Raw genomic sequence first — 16,695 nt, 5'->3', positions numbered from 1 at the left:
TATTCAGGCGAGCATACTTTTCCTCATAACATTGTCAATCAATAGTAGGCCTACATACATGATTGACCCCTCATTTTTTAAGTTAAATGATTCTCTTTTTAATGAAAGCAATTTTAGATGAAATTATTAAATTTCAAAATTTTATGAACATGCCTAGCCCTATGGCCTGATGGCACCTGCTACAACTGCTGGAGAACAAGTCCTCAAACGTTCGAAATTTGTAGTTAACAACTGAGTGTGATATAAAATTGGATCCATTACAGTCATTGACATTGAGCCCATAATTTAGGTATGCCAGGCAAACCTTAGTTACCGTAACACATTTGCTAGTCAGCGAAATTCGCCTAGATCGGGGACCAAACACAATAGGCTACATATTTACATAGAAATTTCAATTTTTTTCAAGAACAGGTCGGTCAAGGAAACCTACATAAATATGACCCAAATATATAATTTTTTATGGTGATGATTGAGACACTCACACATATCACATGGAATTTTAGAGGGATTTTGATAGCAGTTCCATTAAAAAAAGCTGCTATCATCATGTCATGAGACTAAGATCTAGAAACACCCCGTAAATGCTGTTTTGGGGAATTTTGCTAGCAGAATCTTTTTTGATGAAAGTCGCCTAAGTCGGTCTTTGAAAAGATGTAACCTTTGCCACGGAAAGTGCTATGACAAAAATTAAAGGTTTTCAGCTTTACTCAACTTGGCTTTAATTTGATATATAAACATGATAAAATGATGCAGTTTGATGGCAAATTTAAATTCACCTGGCATACAGTACCTACATATTTTTTGGTTGAGATACGTCCTACGACGACTTCGAGTTCTAGCAGTGCTAGAATATTGCATGCAGTGCATGTCATTTGTCTGCACTGCAGTGCAGCATGACTGAGTCAGACTCTGCACTCTGACTCTCTCTGAGACATAGACATATAGTCGATAGGTAACCTAGGCAAACCTTAGTTAACACATTTACTAGTCAGCGAATTCGCCGAGACCGGGGCCCCAACACAATGCATATGGTCGCATGTCATGAATTGGTCATCTTTTGTGTAACATGATATAAAATTAGTAAAATATCACCAATTTTGATTCAATTCAACACAACTTTTAATGAATACATTTTAGACCATTATAAGTATATATTTCTGGAAAGCTTATATTACAAGGATGCCAAATCAACTAAGTATAACGTCATAATACAGGGTGGTAAGAAATATACAGGGTGGGACAACAACAAAATTAACATTTTTCTTGTCATGGCGAACCCCAAATTTTCCTTTTCTGAAAGCTATGTAGCTCAAAATAAATATGGATTCAGAAAGACATTGCATGGGTCCTTCAAACAAATTAGGAAGAAAAAGTTTGGTATCCCTTGCATTACACATACAGGGTGGTCAAAAATTGTAAAATAATTTGTCAATTTTTATGACATTTATCAATCAAAACTTTTTTCTTCCATTTCTAGCCGTAAAACTAATAGCATAATTGAATTCCTCATCAAATTTCCATAAAAATAGGTGTACTTTTGAATAAGCAGGGTGACTCGGGCAAGAGATAGTCCATTTAGAAATGTCGGAGCATAATATGCACATTTTGCACAGTAACATATAGGGAAAACTGTCTTAATTAGCATTTAATTAGGTAATTAATTAGTTACATATTTTGTTACAGTTGATCTACTATGAAGTAGATCTACAATCCAGGATGATATATGTGCAATTTGAGGTCCATGCTAGTTGTACTTTTTAAGATACAAAGGTTTGAAGTTAGTCATATTTTCATAATTTTGTGTACAATCCTATGGGGCTCCCCCGACCCGGCTCCCCCGACCCGGCTGCTCCATTGACACATCTTTACATATTGAGGTATAAATCTCGAAGTTGTTGTCCAATTGACTTGGGAGTTTTTGTATTTGAAAAAGAACATAATTATCTACAAAATGACACCAAACTTTCTACAATAGGTATTATACTTTTAGAATAAACCTGACTTGAAGTGTGACAAAAGCGTTTTCATGTTACGGCTGCTCCATTTTGGGGTGACCTATTTGTGACATGCGACCATATTTACATAGAAATTTGAATTTTTTTCGAGAATAGGTGGGTGAAGGAAACCTACATAAATATGTTTTCTATACTTCACTTGACCCAAATATATGATTTTTTATGGTGATAATCAAGTCGCACATGGAATTTTAGAGGATTTTGATAGCAGTTCCATTAAAAAAGCTGCTATCGCCATGAGACTAAGATCTAGAAACACCCCGAAATGCCGTTTTGGGGAATTTTGCTAGCTGAATCTTTTTGATGAAAGTCAATCTTTGACAAGATGTAACTTTGCTACGGAAAGTGCTATGAAAAAAAGGTTTTCAGTTTTGGCTTAGTTTACTCAAGGGCTTTAATTTGATATATAAAACGATGCAATTTGATGTCAAATTTGAATTCACCTAGTATACCTTAGTCCGAATAATCAGACCCAGAACAAAATATTAATTTCTGACATGATGTTGTACTGGGTCTGAACTGTTTCCATATGAAATCTTGATGGAAAATTGGACAATAGAAGCACATGGTTCTACGTGACAGCTTTTTAATCCCTATTCAGGTTACGTGAATCACGCTATTGTGGACCATCCTTCTGATACTTGAGTGTTTGGACACGCGGAACGTTTTTTTGTCTACCTGTCTGTTTGTAAACAAACCAGGAGGTCGAAATCGTCCTCCTCGCCGAATACGAAAGTCAGCGTAATAGTACGGCACTAGTATACCTATAGTCGAGTCCGATATTTTAATGTTAACTTAAAACTCATAGCGAGACCAATAAAAACTGGGCGTAAAGCATCCAATTTTATCATTATTATGTGTTGGATCCAATATTTTCACACACTTGGATTCATCAAAACCAATGAAACCGTAGGGCCTAATGTATATCAGGCCAGGTAGCCATGGTAGCAGAATTTTGCACCCGTATTTTTTTTAATGATTTTGGAAGGGATCTGCATCCGTTTGGATGAAAATAGGGCTATTATCATTTGATAAAGCCAAATATAATACTTCATGATATATTGTACGAATGTATTTTAAGGCTCTTTTGGTTTTACGGATATAGAAATACGAAATTTCTTACCAATTTCCTGATCGTAAATTGTTGTGTACAATTTTCGTATTTTCCGGGCTAGCCTCGTTTTCATCGTGAACAAATGAGGGCGCTGATTACAGGCCAGCAGGGGCAGGGGGTGCTGGACCCCAAACAAAATTATCGTGCGTACGGGCTTGAATACGTACTATTTACGTAACATTTAAACTTTTGTTCAAGATGTTTTATGCAAGTATCAGCATTTCTTTTTGACATTGGGGGGATGGCGTTGGGGAAAATTCTTGAAGTATACCGTAAAATGGGGTAACTCATGGGCACCGTTTTCAGAGTTTTTAAACCACTGCTTGAAAACCAATTAGGCTATATTTCTAATCAAAGGCTTTTTTATGACATTATAGGGTTCCCTTCTACACCTTGAAGTTGAAAAAGATTTTTAATAATTTTGTAAGGGTGCCCTAGGGGTTAAAAATAGCCTGACCAAAGTTACCCCGCATTTGGGGCAACTTTGGTCAGATCAGAGTATTGCATTCCATCAAAAAATGATCTTCACTGTATATGGGCAAGTTGTTGTTTTTTGTGACATTTGACCCCTTGCAAAATTAATCAAGCACACATCCTTGCTCACAAATATCGATTTTTATTTTTTCTGAAAAAAATGTAAAAAATGCTCATTTTTGGTCAAAATTTCCGATATTTTGGTAAATTTCAAGGAAATTGGACAAAGCGACCATTATATCTTCCAAATATAGGCCTACTTCACATTTTGGGGTCCACCCCATAACCAAATCGGCGAGTCCAAGAGTCAGCGCACGGCTTGGCGCAGGCGCACTACGGCAAAACACATGATGGTAAAGACTATCACACGGAGAGGGTGATAGTAAAAATGGCAAATGGTATAATCAACCAATGAACTGTCTAGAATTTATGTATGAGTGATATGATAAACTATATCTTTATATCTTTAATTCCAAGAACGTAAAAATAACAGAAAAGCTTAACGCGGCTGTGTACTCTAGACATTGTTTCTTTCGCGAAATTGAGCTTTTTTGAAATGTATTTACTTTGTTATGTTTTTTATAAATACAAGGAAAGAAAATCCAGATTTGTTAACTCCAACTGCTCTATTTTATGGATTTTATTTCACTATTTCACTCGTTTCCGCAATTTAAAAGGAAAGAAAATCTTTGTTGTACCATCGGGGTAGGCCCTATACGCGAGCACCAACGCATCGCGTTTTGTAGACGCGCAATATGTTAACGCACAGATACGCTACGCATACGCAACGCTTATCTGTATGCGTGGCGCATCTTATGGAAGCGCCACGGAAGCACTGATTTCATAAAAACCTAGCGGTCAAATGGCTCCGTTTTAGCTGATAAAATGTGAATTTTTTCAAGTTCTTTCCCCCGATTTAAACACCAAGATATGAATAGATTTCGCCCAAACTTCTGAAGGGGCTGTGGATTTACCTGATGTTCACGTAATGTAAGGTAGAAAAACGAGAACTGCCGCATTCTCCTGTGAGCTTCGATCAAAGTGCAAAATGTGACCACTTTAAACTTCAACGGCCTTTATTTCAATGTTCATTTTCTCGGTAAAATGACGATTTAGGTACACGATAACTCAATAAATACAGTATCTATAGGTAAGCAATTATGCTCATCATAAAAATCATGCCCGACTTAAGAAACGGTTTTCTCATTTTTTAATATTTTGGTCTATTTCCGATTTTAGGCATCATTTTGTGCAAATAGGCGTTTGTGAATTTTAAAAGTTCATTTTGATGCCTTATATGGTCAATATCTCAAAAATAAGGCCAATATCAAAAACTAAAAAACCGTTTTTGAAATGGTGTCTCAAGATTAAGAAAAAAACAAAACAAACATTTTTGGAAAGAGTGTTTTTTGTTATGATGTACCGAACAAAAATTGCCAAAAACTCACTTTTTTGTGATTTTCTTCATAATTGTTGTTTTTACACCAAATCTGTATTTATATTAAGATTCATTGATGTATTGCCGTTATAAAAATGTATACTTTTATATGTCTTGCGTGAATGATTACAAAGTTATGGCACTTTTACTACATGCATGTCTGAGAGTACACAGCCCAATCTAATAGATAATAATAATTTTGAATTTAGGCCTATGTATTTTAAAGTCATAATGTACGATTTTTAAATGAGTTTCGTTAAATAATAATAATAACTGTTAATGATAATATCTAAATATTTTGGCACATTTGTATCTATATAAATAAAAGGAAGTCGCTAAATCTTGTTCGCGAATAGACTCAGAGATGATTTCACTTTCAGCGCGGGTCTCCCGCTAGTTTGTAATATTTAGGCCTTCACATGTCCCAACTTACACCCAATTGGATTCATCCAAATTTGTATTGTGGAAAAACAGAACAATTTTGAAATGATGTCTAAATTCAGATAGAACACCACAAATGACCAGAAGAGTTGTTACTAATAACATGTTTATGATTTGGCAAAGAATAACAAAATTGAAATTTGACTAAAAACGCATAACGCATATAGGCTATAAACATGTTGAAGGGATAAAGAAAGTAAGAATTTTAAAGTTGTAAAGATAAAGAGCTTTTTTGATGTTTTGTTTGTTTGTTTGGTTATTGTTTTGTTTTGTTTGGTTGTTTCTTTTTGTTTTTTGTGTGTGTGATTTTTGTTTATTTGAGCGATATTTTATTATTATTATATAATATTTTTGGTTTGTTTTTTGCTTTATATAAATAAAGATATGAAATAAATCAGGAATTTAAGAAAGTACTATACGTTTTTGTACACTATCACCTGGCATATTGAAGATTCAGATAATGAAAATTAATTTTTCGGCTGCTTCGACCAACAATACCTCGTCTATCCTTAACATTACCAATGAAACAAATTTGTCAGGTGAATAAAAACTTACGCACAGCGTCACCTTGCTATATGAATCATAAGAATGAATAAGCACGGGCTTGTCAGTTCATTTTAATCATGATGCAGTCATGTCTACAGTAGAATTCATCTCGACCTTTGCAGGACTTAAACCCCATTAAAAGCTATTAAACCAAGATAACACTCATTGAAACAGCTCAACTGATTAAATCGGATCTTCTCTGGTTGTGGACATGTGTCTGTTTTACATGTGCGACATCGCAATAAAGCTGGTATTATAGCTTCAGTTGAGTATCCGATTATAAAGGAAACGGAAGGAAACAATGGTATGTGTACCTTTGTTCACGAAATGAGACAATGGCCTGCTTTTTGTTAACCAGCATTCTTGAAAATGAGCAACATAATGATTGTTGACTTAACACGGTTTGGAAATAATTTCTTCATATTTTTGGTGTTATCTGTCGTTTACATATCCTTCCTAAAACACAAAAGTGCGACCCTCTCCAAACACCTAAATTAGCTAAACATTTAGGACATGTTACAAAACTATATTTTCTAGAATTTCATATAATACTTTAAATGTAGCTTGTACCGTTTTTTTGTGGCATCCTTCAGAACGGAGCAGTCCGTTACCAATATAGCTCAATATTTTCGGTCAAATCTCCATTCAATTAACACGGGGAGTTGGCTAGCTATGAGCTAGCTATGCTTTGCCCTCACTCATATTCTACGAAAGTGCGACCCCTTCTGAACATCTAACCTAGCTGTAATTTTAGATCATGTTAGAGAAATATATTTGCTAGAAGTTTGGAGAATACTTTAAATATTGGCTGGTTATTTTTCACACAGTGATGTTAACTAGTCAAGTGCCCATTCTTCCAACATACATCATTTGTAGAGGTCACGCGTCAATGGTGAGAGCACTGTGTATTGTGTATATAGGAAAACGGACAGTAACTGCAGTATGTCATTATCACAGCATACTTATAGTTGGAAATTCCTGTTATTATACACTCTAATTAAACTCCTCACAAATGAATAGAATCTTTTCAAATATGATAAGTAGGCATATGACTATTTTGGAGACGGCCATGACAGATTTCTCTTAAAAATTAACAGACTTCGCTTCAAAAGGATTTTCTCATCAAATGATGACAAAAAACGTATTAAAATTTGATAAGATTGCCATGTCATTTTAAAAATGAATAAAAAAAAAAAAAAATGAATAGGTTCTTATCAAAAATGACCAAAAGATAATTGAAATTTGAATAGTTTGTCTTTTCCGAGGGGGATATGACAGGACCTTTTTAAATGGTAATGGATAAATAAATGGGTTTGAGCTCAATTAAAATAAAAAACGGACACTATTCGTTAAGAAAAGTGATAGTATACCTAATCAAAATGAACAATATATCTCATCAAAAGTCAAAACAATTAGTTCGGGATCAAAATGAATGAGTTTCTATTCAGAAAAATGAATAGTGTGAAATTAGTCTTTTTAGAGTGTATACTGATAGAGCCGGTGAGTTACTTTTTAATTTGCATTAATTATTCCCGATTCCTAAAAAATACAGCAATACTTTTTTGGGAATTAAAAAATATTATCTTATTTTGCCAAATGAAACATAACTAAACCCCAACCCTTTAGCTGGTTCTAACTGGTAATAAATGTTAATGTAATAGTTCTGTAATTTGAGGGGATACACATATGCTTAGGAAGTTAGGAACCGGGGGCTTGGGGGCTTAGTCCCCTCAGTAATTTTGGTGCAGGGGTGGTAGAAATGGAATACCTTTCAGCCGCCCCCAATAATCCTAGGTGAAAAAAATGTGATAAAATAGGGGGAAATGGGTGTTTGTGACCTATATTTTGCAAAATTTTCTGACTCCGAGGGGGAAAACCCCCTCGAGCACCAGGATGGCCCACCAAACTGTTTTCAATTTTCAGCCCCCAATGTTGAAAATCTTCATAAGCCATTGATATGTATGTGCCAAAAACCCGGGGCCAAAATCATGGCTACATAATTTCTTAACAGTCACAAAATTCACAGACGTGACACAAGTCTATAGCATTCAAAGTTTGAGGTATACGGTAGGCTATGAGTTTGCTCATCAATTGGATATTTTATGTTAATTTTAATGAAAAGACAATGTGTTTTCCAAAAATTAGAATGCATAATCTGAAATTAGTCTTAGTGCAAGTCTTCAATTGTAACAGCGCAGCCTAGTAGCAGCGTACGTAAAACACCCTAACAACACAATGTGCCAAAAATTAAAAAATTTAAAATGGTTATTTCTCAAAAACTAGCTCGGTGACCCCTCTTTTTTGCTTTTAAAAAAAAAAGATATTCGATGTATATCGATTAAATTTAATTGGTACGAAATTTAAAAAAAATGTTGGGCGTGATCTTGTATGGACTATAGTATACCCCTTAAATCAAAAAAACTTAGTGCTTTATTTTTCTGGGCTAGCTGAATTATGGAGTCTATCACTGTTGCGTGTGGCTCTGACGGTTCGTCTTATGCATAGTGATTAAAAGTATTTCCCTTAACCTGGTCTTAACCTTAACTAGGATCAAGAGTATGTGTCTAAAATAGTTAGAATAATGCATGTTGATATTTACAGAATAAAGTTCCGTTTTAGACATTTTTTAATTTCGAAATTATATGTTGAAGGCTGCTAAAGAACTATTCTCATAGGGCCTATGGGTAATCATTTCGTGAAAACGTATTATTAGTCCTACAAATCGTAACCATGCAGCTGAACATGTTAGAACTGTTTTTAAACAAAAAAAATTGTTCATAGTTTGTATGTCAGTGTAATGCGACAGGTCTAGGCGATTTTGACTTGGAAAATATCATCTTCCTGACTAGACTATTACATTCTAGCAATAGATTATTTGGCTATGGACAGAACTTTGTGGCACAACTTCTTGACTTCTTCTTTATACATCAACAATGGAATGATCATCAAGATTCTCTTTCTGTTTCGTCATCAGCAGAAGGGCATGTAGGACTGAGTTTGTAGAAAGTTCTGGATAAAGTTAGTAATAACATTATCGTGGCTAATATTGTATATAAACTATTTCCTCTGCCCCTTCCGCAGGATTTACGTTGCGCAGCTGCAGCTCAGAAGAATCATCGCCAACTTAAAATAGTACAAACAGTTATGCATACGGAGCCTGAGCTTGAATCGTACAAATGATCATGACTCTGGAGTATGATTTCATGAATGGCAGTGATGAAAGATATGTTTCTGTTTCTTCAATAGACATGTTTCTTCAATAGAAATGTTTCTTCAATAGACATGCTTCTTCAATAGACATGTTTCTTCAATGGTGTGATATATTAATGTCAAAGGAAATTAGAAATGAAATATATGTTTCTTCAATAGTGTTTCTTCAATATACATGTTTCTTCAATAGACACGTTTCTTCAATAGACACGTTTCTTCAATAGACATGTTTCTTCAATAGACATCATAAAGTGTTTCTTCAATAGACATGTTTCTTCAATAGACATGTTTCTTCAATAGACATGTTTCTTCAATAGACACGTTTCTTCAATAGGCCCCCTAGACATGTTTCTTCAATAGACATCATAAAGTGTTTCTTCAATAGACATGTTTCTTCAATATACATGTTTCTTCAATAGACACGTTTCTTCAATAGACACGTTTCTTCAATAGACATCATAAAGTGTTTCTTCAATAGACATGTTTCTTCAATAGACATCATAAAGTGTTTCTTCAATAGACATGTTTCTTCAATATACATGTTTCTTCAATAGACATGTTTCTTCAAGACATGTTTCTTCACTATAGACATCATAAAGTGTTTCTTCGATAGTGTGATATATTTTATGCCAAAGGAAATTAGCATGACAAAATGGTGACTTTGACATGCTTCAATTCAGCTGGAAATACTACCCGCCTGGTGGCTTATTCCATACTTCTTATACTCATAGGACTTTTATTTCTCTGCTATGATCCATACAGTACACGGATAACTAAATACTTCAGTAGGTATAAAATGAGAGAGTGAGAAGGTACGGGAGATCAGGGAGAGAAAGGGAGCGGAGGAATGAGAGAGTGGGGCAGACCCGTAACCAGGATATATTGGGGGCTGATTTTGACCAAGTGGACTGGGCAGAAATGAAAAAAAGTTGGTTTTTTTTTCAAAATTTTGACCTTTTTTGACTAAAAATGCATAAAAATCTATTCTTTTCGCTACACTGTAGCTCTACGCTCGCAAATGGGATTGGGGTCAAAAATTGGGACTTTTTTGGCCTTTCGCGATTTGTTTTGGGGCCGGCCCTCTCGCCCCATGTTACGGGCCCGAGGGGAGGGGGCGAAGGGCACCAGAAGGAGAACGTCAACAAGGAAGGAAACCCATGCCTGGCCATGCTGGTTATTGTGGAGGTCATTCGTTTGTGTGGGAGTGGGTGGTGTGTGGGGTAGCTGGCAGGGGCGTAGCCAGCTTTCTTGGTCAGGGGGGGCAAAATAAAATGTTGGGGCACAGACGAAAAAAATGCAGTTGCATCATACAATACATAGAGACTGTATGTCTTCGAGCTTCCCGAAAAGGGCCTTATTGGGATGATGTGCGCGCGTAGCGTGAAAAAAATTCGAAAAAATGGTATTTTACACTATTTTCGCCCATTATCCGGCTAAAAAGGGCTTTATTGTTACAATTTGCGCGCGTAGCGCGGAAAATTTTGTATTTTACACTATTTTGGCCCTGAATTTTGCTAGAAAAGGGCTCCTTGCCCTTTTTCTTTTCCTTTGCCCTCCTGATTTTCTCTCTCATTTTTTTGTCAGAGGGCACTTTTTCTTTCATTTTTTGTCAGGGGGGCACTCTGCCCCACCTGCCCCCTGCTGGCTACGCTACTGGTAGCTGGTATGGGTCGCAACTAGAACAACCTGCACCTCGCGCCCTGCTCGCTCGCATGATATACACGGTTAACAACATTTGCATTTGATCAATGAAAGTTTTTCTACAAATTCGCATGGTTGACTTGTATAATACCAAAATTGACTAAATTGCTTTACTATTTCTATTTAAGGAAATAGGAAATAAGTAATGCTCTGACTAAATGCTAGCGGAAACTAATAGCTGTAGAGTAGAAAATGATTTACAAATTCAGCATGTTGATAGTATCATTCAACATCAAATTCATTCATAAAAGTGACAAGTCACGTGTCACTTTTATAGTCATCATGCGCACACGGAAATATTGTTGAAAAAGTCTATGAAATATTATATAGGCCTACCACTAGGATCCACAACATTATGTTCATCTATCAGGGCACAGTTCTTTAAGGGAACAACCCAAAAGTTCGATGAAGCCCTATAAACGAAAGTCCTTTCGTTAGGGGGAGGGGGTCAGAAAGTCCGATTACGTTTGTAAAAAAGTAGTTAAAACATCGGTCAAAGTTTATGTTTTTTTAAGGATTTAAAATATCATTTTCAAATTTTAGTATTTTCCGAAGTACGATATTTACATTTTACAGTGGTTTCTTCAAAATGATTTCAAATCAATATGGAGTGCAGTAGCCTACTCGCAACCTGCAACGTCATGTGAGTTCATTTTTAAAGCAACTGTCCGAGCAAGCACAAAACGTTTTTAAAACGTTATAAACATGTTATATTTTGGGGTTTTGGTCTTGGTAAAAACGTTTTAATAAACATTAAAATGTCGGGTTATATCAGGGAAATTGTGGGATAGGCTTTTACAATCGGAATTCATAACAATAGTGGGTTTTTAGCGAGTTCGCCGTCGGACAAGTTTAGAACTGTCAAGCTTTCGCCAGGAGTAGCTCTGACTTCTTCAGGACAAAGTATCTAAGAATGAGACATGTAGACCGCCCCTTGCTCACTGATGGCTCTGAAAAGAGCCGTTCATTGAAGACTGCCCCTTGTCAACAGAGAACAAGCAGATCTCGCCTATCTGCTAATTTAAAAGGTTTTTGGTGGCTCTGAAAAGAGCCGTTCACTGAAGACTACCCCTTCTCTACAGAAACAAGCAGACCTTGCCTATCTGCTGATTTTAAAGGTTTGGTGGCTCTGAAAAGAGCCGTTCACTGAAGACTGTCCCTTGTCAACAGAGAACAAGCAGATCTCGCCTATCTGCTAATTTAAAAGGTTTTGGTGGCTCTGAAAAGAGCCATTCACTGACGACTGCCCCTTGTATACAGAAACAATCAGACCTCGCCTATCTGCTGATTTTAAAGGTTTGGTGGCTCTGAAAAGAACCGTTCACTGAAGACTGCCCCTTGTCAACAGAAAACAAGCAGACCTCGCCTATCTGCTAAATTTAAAGGTTTGTTGGCTCTGAAAAAGAGAGCTGTTCACTGAAGACTGCCCCTTGTCAACAATGAACATGTAGACTGCATACACTGTAATAGAAGTATACGGTTTACCAGGAACGGTTTGGTCACTCATGGACCGATTAGGGAACTTCGATATCTGGGAATTGCGACTGGAAAAGGTCACGACACACACAAGTGGTATATCATCTCTATGAACTGAATTGACATAGGTCAGTTTATTTCCCGGCATTTGGTCACATTTTATCAATATGATAAAATATTTTTAATATATTTTATGGCATAAGAACTATTCTATAATAAATCAGTTATACCAAGTAACCTTCCTATCACAAGGCGTGCTTTTTACTTCCGCAAATGGCCGTAGTGGTAATCATTTCTTCTCAAATTGTGACCGACATTTAACCTGAGCAGTCTCATCCCCTGGTTATATAAAGGTCATGAAAACGTTTTAAAACGTTATGTATGAAAACATACGGTACTACAAAACTATTTCTAAAATGTTTTCAAAAAGTTATTGTAAAATATTTTTTTAAAGAACATCATGTTAGAATATTTGCAGGAGGTTATCAAAATGTTTTCAAATCTTTAATATGAAAACGTTTTTTACCCTATCTTTTATACAACCCGACATTTAAACGTTTTCTGACCACCTTTTCTAACCTTTGGCGAATGATGTCGAAAACATTTTTTTTTCTTTTTACCAAAAAAGATAATGAAAACATATTTTAAAATAGAATGCAATTTTCGTTTCTTCCATAAACATGATCAATATCCTAGCAATGTCGCACCCCTCCACAACCCCATGCACCATAGCGACGGCCCTGTATCCTATAATGAATACGGGTTGGAATTTTCGATATTTGTCACTTACGTTAGAGGGGAGGGGGTTAGCCTTCTAACGAAAGGACTTTCGTTTATAGGGCTTCATCGAACTTTTGGGTTGTTCCCTAACCCCAATACATTTGTACATTCATTGAATGACCTTAGACAAAAAGTCATATCTGCAGCTTGAGGTCAAATTTTGCACTATGATTATGTAATTGAGGTTTTTGGACTATGCCATTGGGATGAGGCTATTGTGGTCCAGTGTACGAAGAGTTCAGATGCAAGAAAAAAGCAATCCGTTTTCTTGATTTGAGATATAGCCCTATAAGCTCCTATAATTTTGTTTTGTTGGTTTTGTTAATTTTGTCGCTAATTTTGATTCATAGAAACTTTAATATAGGTACCATACATAAAGGGAATTAGGCCCTACTCAAAGCATGCAGTAAATTATACATAATTATAATTATGCTACGTTCAATTAATTTCACCTTATTTTTCTCTGAGCAGTTAGCCCTACCGAGAAGAGTACAAGATATAAACCAATCTCTCGTATGAATCCTCAACGTCAAGGGCAGGTATGTACATGCTTCATTACTCGGTGGTCACTCGGTAGTTGGCCCAACAATAACTTGATCCTTCACACAGCTCAAAGTGTTTGCCATAATTTGCCATGGATAAGTTCTGTAGATTTAGTCCATTGACTAAAGTCAATGACCATTGTTGAGGAGAAGGCCCGTGGTGTACATTGTATAATCAATATTTTTGACAAAAGGAGTTGTTCATGTCAATTTGTAGCCATGTACTTATTTATTATATACATAGCTTCTCCAAATCATACATCCATTCCAAAATCTGATTGCTATTATTATATGGGTGAATAGACAACAAAAGAATTTGTTTCTCCATATGGCCTGTACCAGGGGGATGACACTCTATTCACGTGGTTTCTTTTCCAACGCTAAAAGATTACGAATTTTGGTGGTTTGTAAATGAAAAGTGTCCGCACTATCGATTGATTACGTAACTGTTATGAATAATTTATTAGTTTTTCAATGCAATCGCCTCGACCCATTAATACATATTATCTGTATTTATCAAAGTACTTGGAATAGCAATCTGGTGAGTTCACTGAACTACGCCCAAATACTGATGGAGTTTTAATGGCGCTAATCCTCTCCATACACAGATGAACAAATACAATAGGAGAAGGTCAACACATATGACCTCCTATATGACATGTTATATGAGATGTACAACAACCTGAATATCATAAAGATCAGTGTTCGTTTGTGCATATGAACTGCATATTTACAATACTAAATATTACTCGTTATATATTATGTCAAATATTGGTATTATGACAACACGGTATATACATTGTATATAAAACGACTAATAGATCCTACTATCATGGCGTCAGGTCATTGGTTCATCATATCCCGTATGTTTCTTAAAATTCATTCATATTTGAGACAAATTTCTGTGCCCATTTTATAGGCGTACAGGTGGATCCGGTTTTTTTTGTCATTTTCATTTCTTTTTGATGAAAGAATTAAGGTTTTCCACTGCACGGAGGCCACTATGTGATACTAATTTAATGCTATTTGTAAATGAATGCGGATTCCCGGTTGTTGTTTTTCCACAGTGTGACAACTGTCCACCCATCCAGACAACATCATCACATAATAAAACGTCTGTATTTTTACGATGAGTAAATATTAAACTGAACTTTGCCTTGGAACATTGTGTAAGACGGTGTAAGATTTTGTGGGCGCCCTCAACATTATTATCCTCTTTGTATCCGTAAATGACATGGCATAGACTGTGTGAATTCTATGAAGACTAGGGGCCTACTTATACATGGGGTCATATCCATGGACACATTAGTAACGATAATTGACAACACGATACGCGACTGTATTTAGGGAGGCTAACCACTAATAATTAATAATGCCGGGTAGGGCCTACTCCTGGGCGACTCGTGTGGGCAAGGACGCTTAGGACGGTGACCAAATGAGTCTCAAATATTTCACCGGGGAGGGGCACTCAAGTATGATAATGTAGGCCTATACGCATGTGTGGCCAACTTTTTAAACACCCCCTAAAACGAGTTTTACCCTACCAGCAAATTTAGGATCAATAGGCCTAAGCTAACTTAATACACTAAAGGAAGTTTTGGATGAGAAAACGGACATTTTGATGAGAAACGGCCAAAATGGTGAGAATTTAAATTTTCTCATTCTTTTGGATGAGAAACTTCCTGGTGTGTGTGTCAATCATTATTGTCTTATTAAAATCCGGGACTTTGGTTGACCTGTGCTAGACTCCAGCACATGTTAATGACGCAAAGACCGTTGTGGTAACACCATGGTCGCAGACCTGCAAAAAAGCTCAAAAACAGATAGTAATGAAACCAGTTTTTATTTTCCTTGCTCTAGCGAGTTCACAGAGAAGGTGTTTCTAGTACAATGCAGCGTCGGACTCTAGCTGAGAGCGTAGCCTGAGTCCAAACGGACTCCAAGAAGGGCTCTCCATACACAAATGAACAAACACAAAGGAAAGTAGTCTCCTCCGTGACCAGCTTGATTTCGATGGAGCGAAACCAAATTGGCTGCAGAGGAGACGGGTAATTTTGCCATGCAAATGAGGTGAGTGCCCTCTCAAGAATAACTACTCTCTGCCTGTACTTTAAGCGGTTTTTGGAACTGGCCGGCGACTAACACTTTACGGGGCGAATTATCGTGTGCCCACAAGTATAGTGTATCGTCAATTGATACAGGAAATAACACTACCGGGCCCAAATTTATTAATTATTAGCGCAATAATGTCTAACATGATATGAATAGGCCCAATTGATTGATTGTTCGTAATTGATTCTTTGGATGGATGGTTCGTTTGTTCGGGTATTGCTTGGTCGATCGATAAAGTAATTAATGATTGATTGATTGAACAATGTGTGATTGATTGCCTGTTTGGTTACTTGATTGATTGATCGAATGATTGATTGATTGACATGTTAATTGATTTATTCATATGTTGATAAATTAATTTATTAATATGTTGATATATTTATGTATATGTTTATTGATTGATTGATCGATTGATTATGTTAACATCAGTTTCATTCTTGATTTTTCCCTTTTACAGCAGCAATTTTGTGATGAGGAATGCCAGTGGTTGCAGTTACAATCCCATCGACGAGAAACTCTTCATGAAGCATGTACAGCTTACAATGAATCCTCACCCAACTACGGTGGCTGATATGTGACATATTTAATTTTTTTTAGATTCATCAAAAAAATAAAATAATAATATTAACAAAGTAACGAATTTAATGTTTTATTCGCGAATTAAACTATTTTATTCGCGAATTTAATGTTTAATTCGCGAATTAAATGTTTTATTCGCGAATTAAACTATTTTATTCGCGAATTAAATGTTTTATTCGCGAATTAAATGTTTTATTCGCGAATTAAATGTTTTATTCGCGAATTAAATGTTTTATTCGCGAATTAAATTATTTTATTCGCGAATTA

General features: G+C 36.0%; 2 protein-coding genes across 2 annotated transcripts in view; one reads left to right on the top strand and one right to left on the bottom strand.

The window, feature by feature from the left end:
• Window positions 1–3,202, bottom strand: part of LOC140144186 (kinetochore protein Nuf2-B-like) — a 40,840-nt gene extending 37,638 nt beyond the window's left edge. The window contains exon 1 of the mRNA XM_072166012.1: window positions 3,139–3,202. The gene's annotated coding sequence lies outside the window, so the exon portion shown is untranslated. The remainder of the gene's footprint in view (window positions 1–3,138) is intronic.
• Window positions 3,203–9,778: 6,576 nt separating this feature from the next.
• LOC140144169 (uncharacterized) lies at window positions 9,779–16,420 on the top strand. Its single transcript, XM_072165994.1, has 3 exons — window positions 9,779–10,023; window positions 13,667–13,734; window positions 16,307–16,420. The coding sequence occupies exons 1-3, from the start codon at window positions 9,891–9,893 to the stop codon at window positions 16,418–16,420; spliced, it is 315 nt and encodes a 104-aa protein (XP_072022095.1). The 5' UTR covers window positions 9,779–9,890.
• Window positions 16,421–16,695: the final 275 nt, after the last annotated feature.

The sequence above is a fragment of the Amphiura filiformis genome, unplaced genomic scaffold (genome assembly GCF_039555335.1).
Source record: "Amphiura filiformis unplaced genomic scaffold, Afil_fr2py scaffold_44, whole genome shotgun sequence".
NCBI classification, from domain to species: domain Eukaryota; kingdom Metazoa; phylum Echinodermata; class Ophiuroidea; order Amphilepidida; family Amphiuridae; genus Amphiura; species Amphiura filiformis.
Note: the sequence above shows the minus strand (reverse complement) of the source record. Positions and strands in the feature narration are given on the sequence as shown.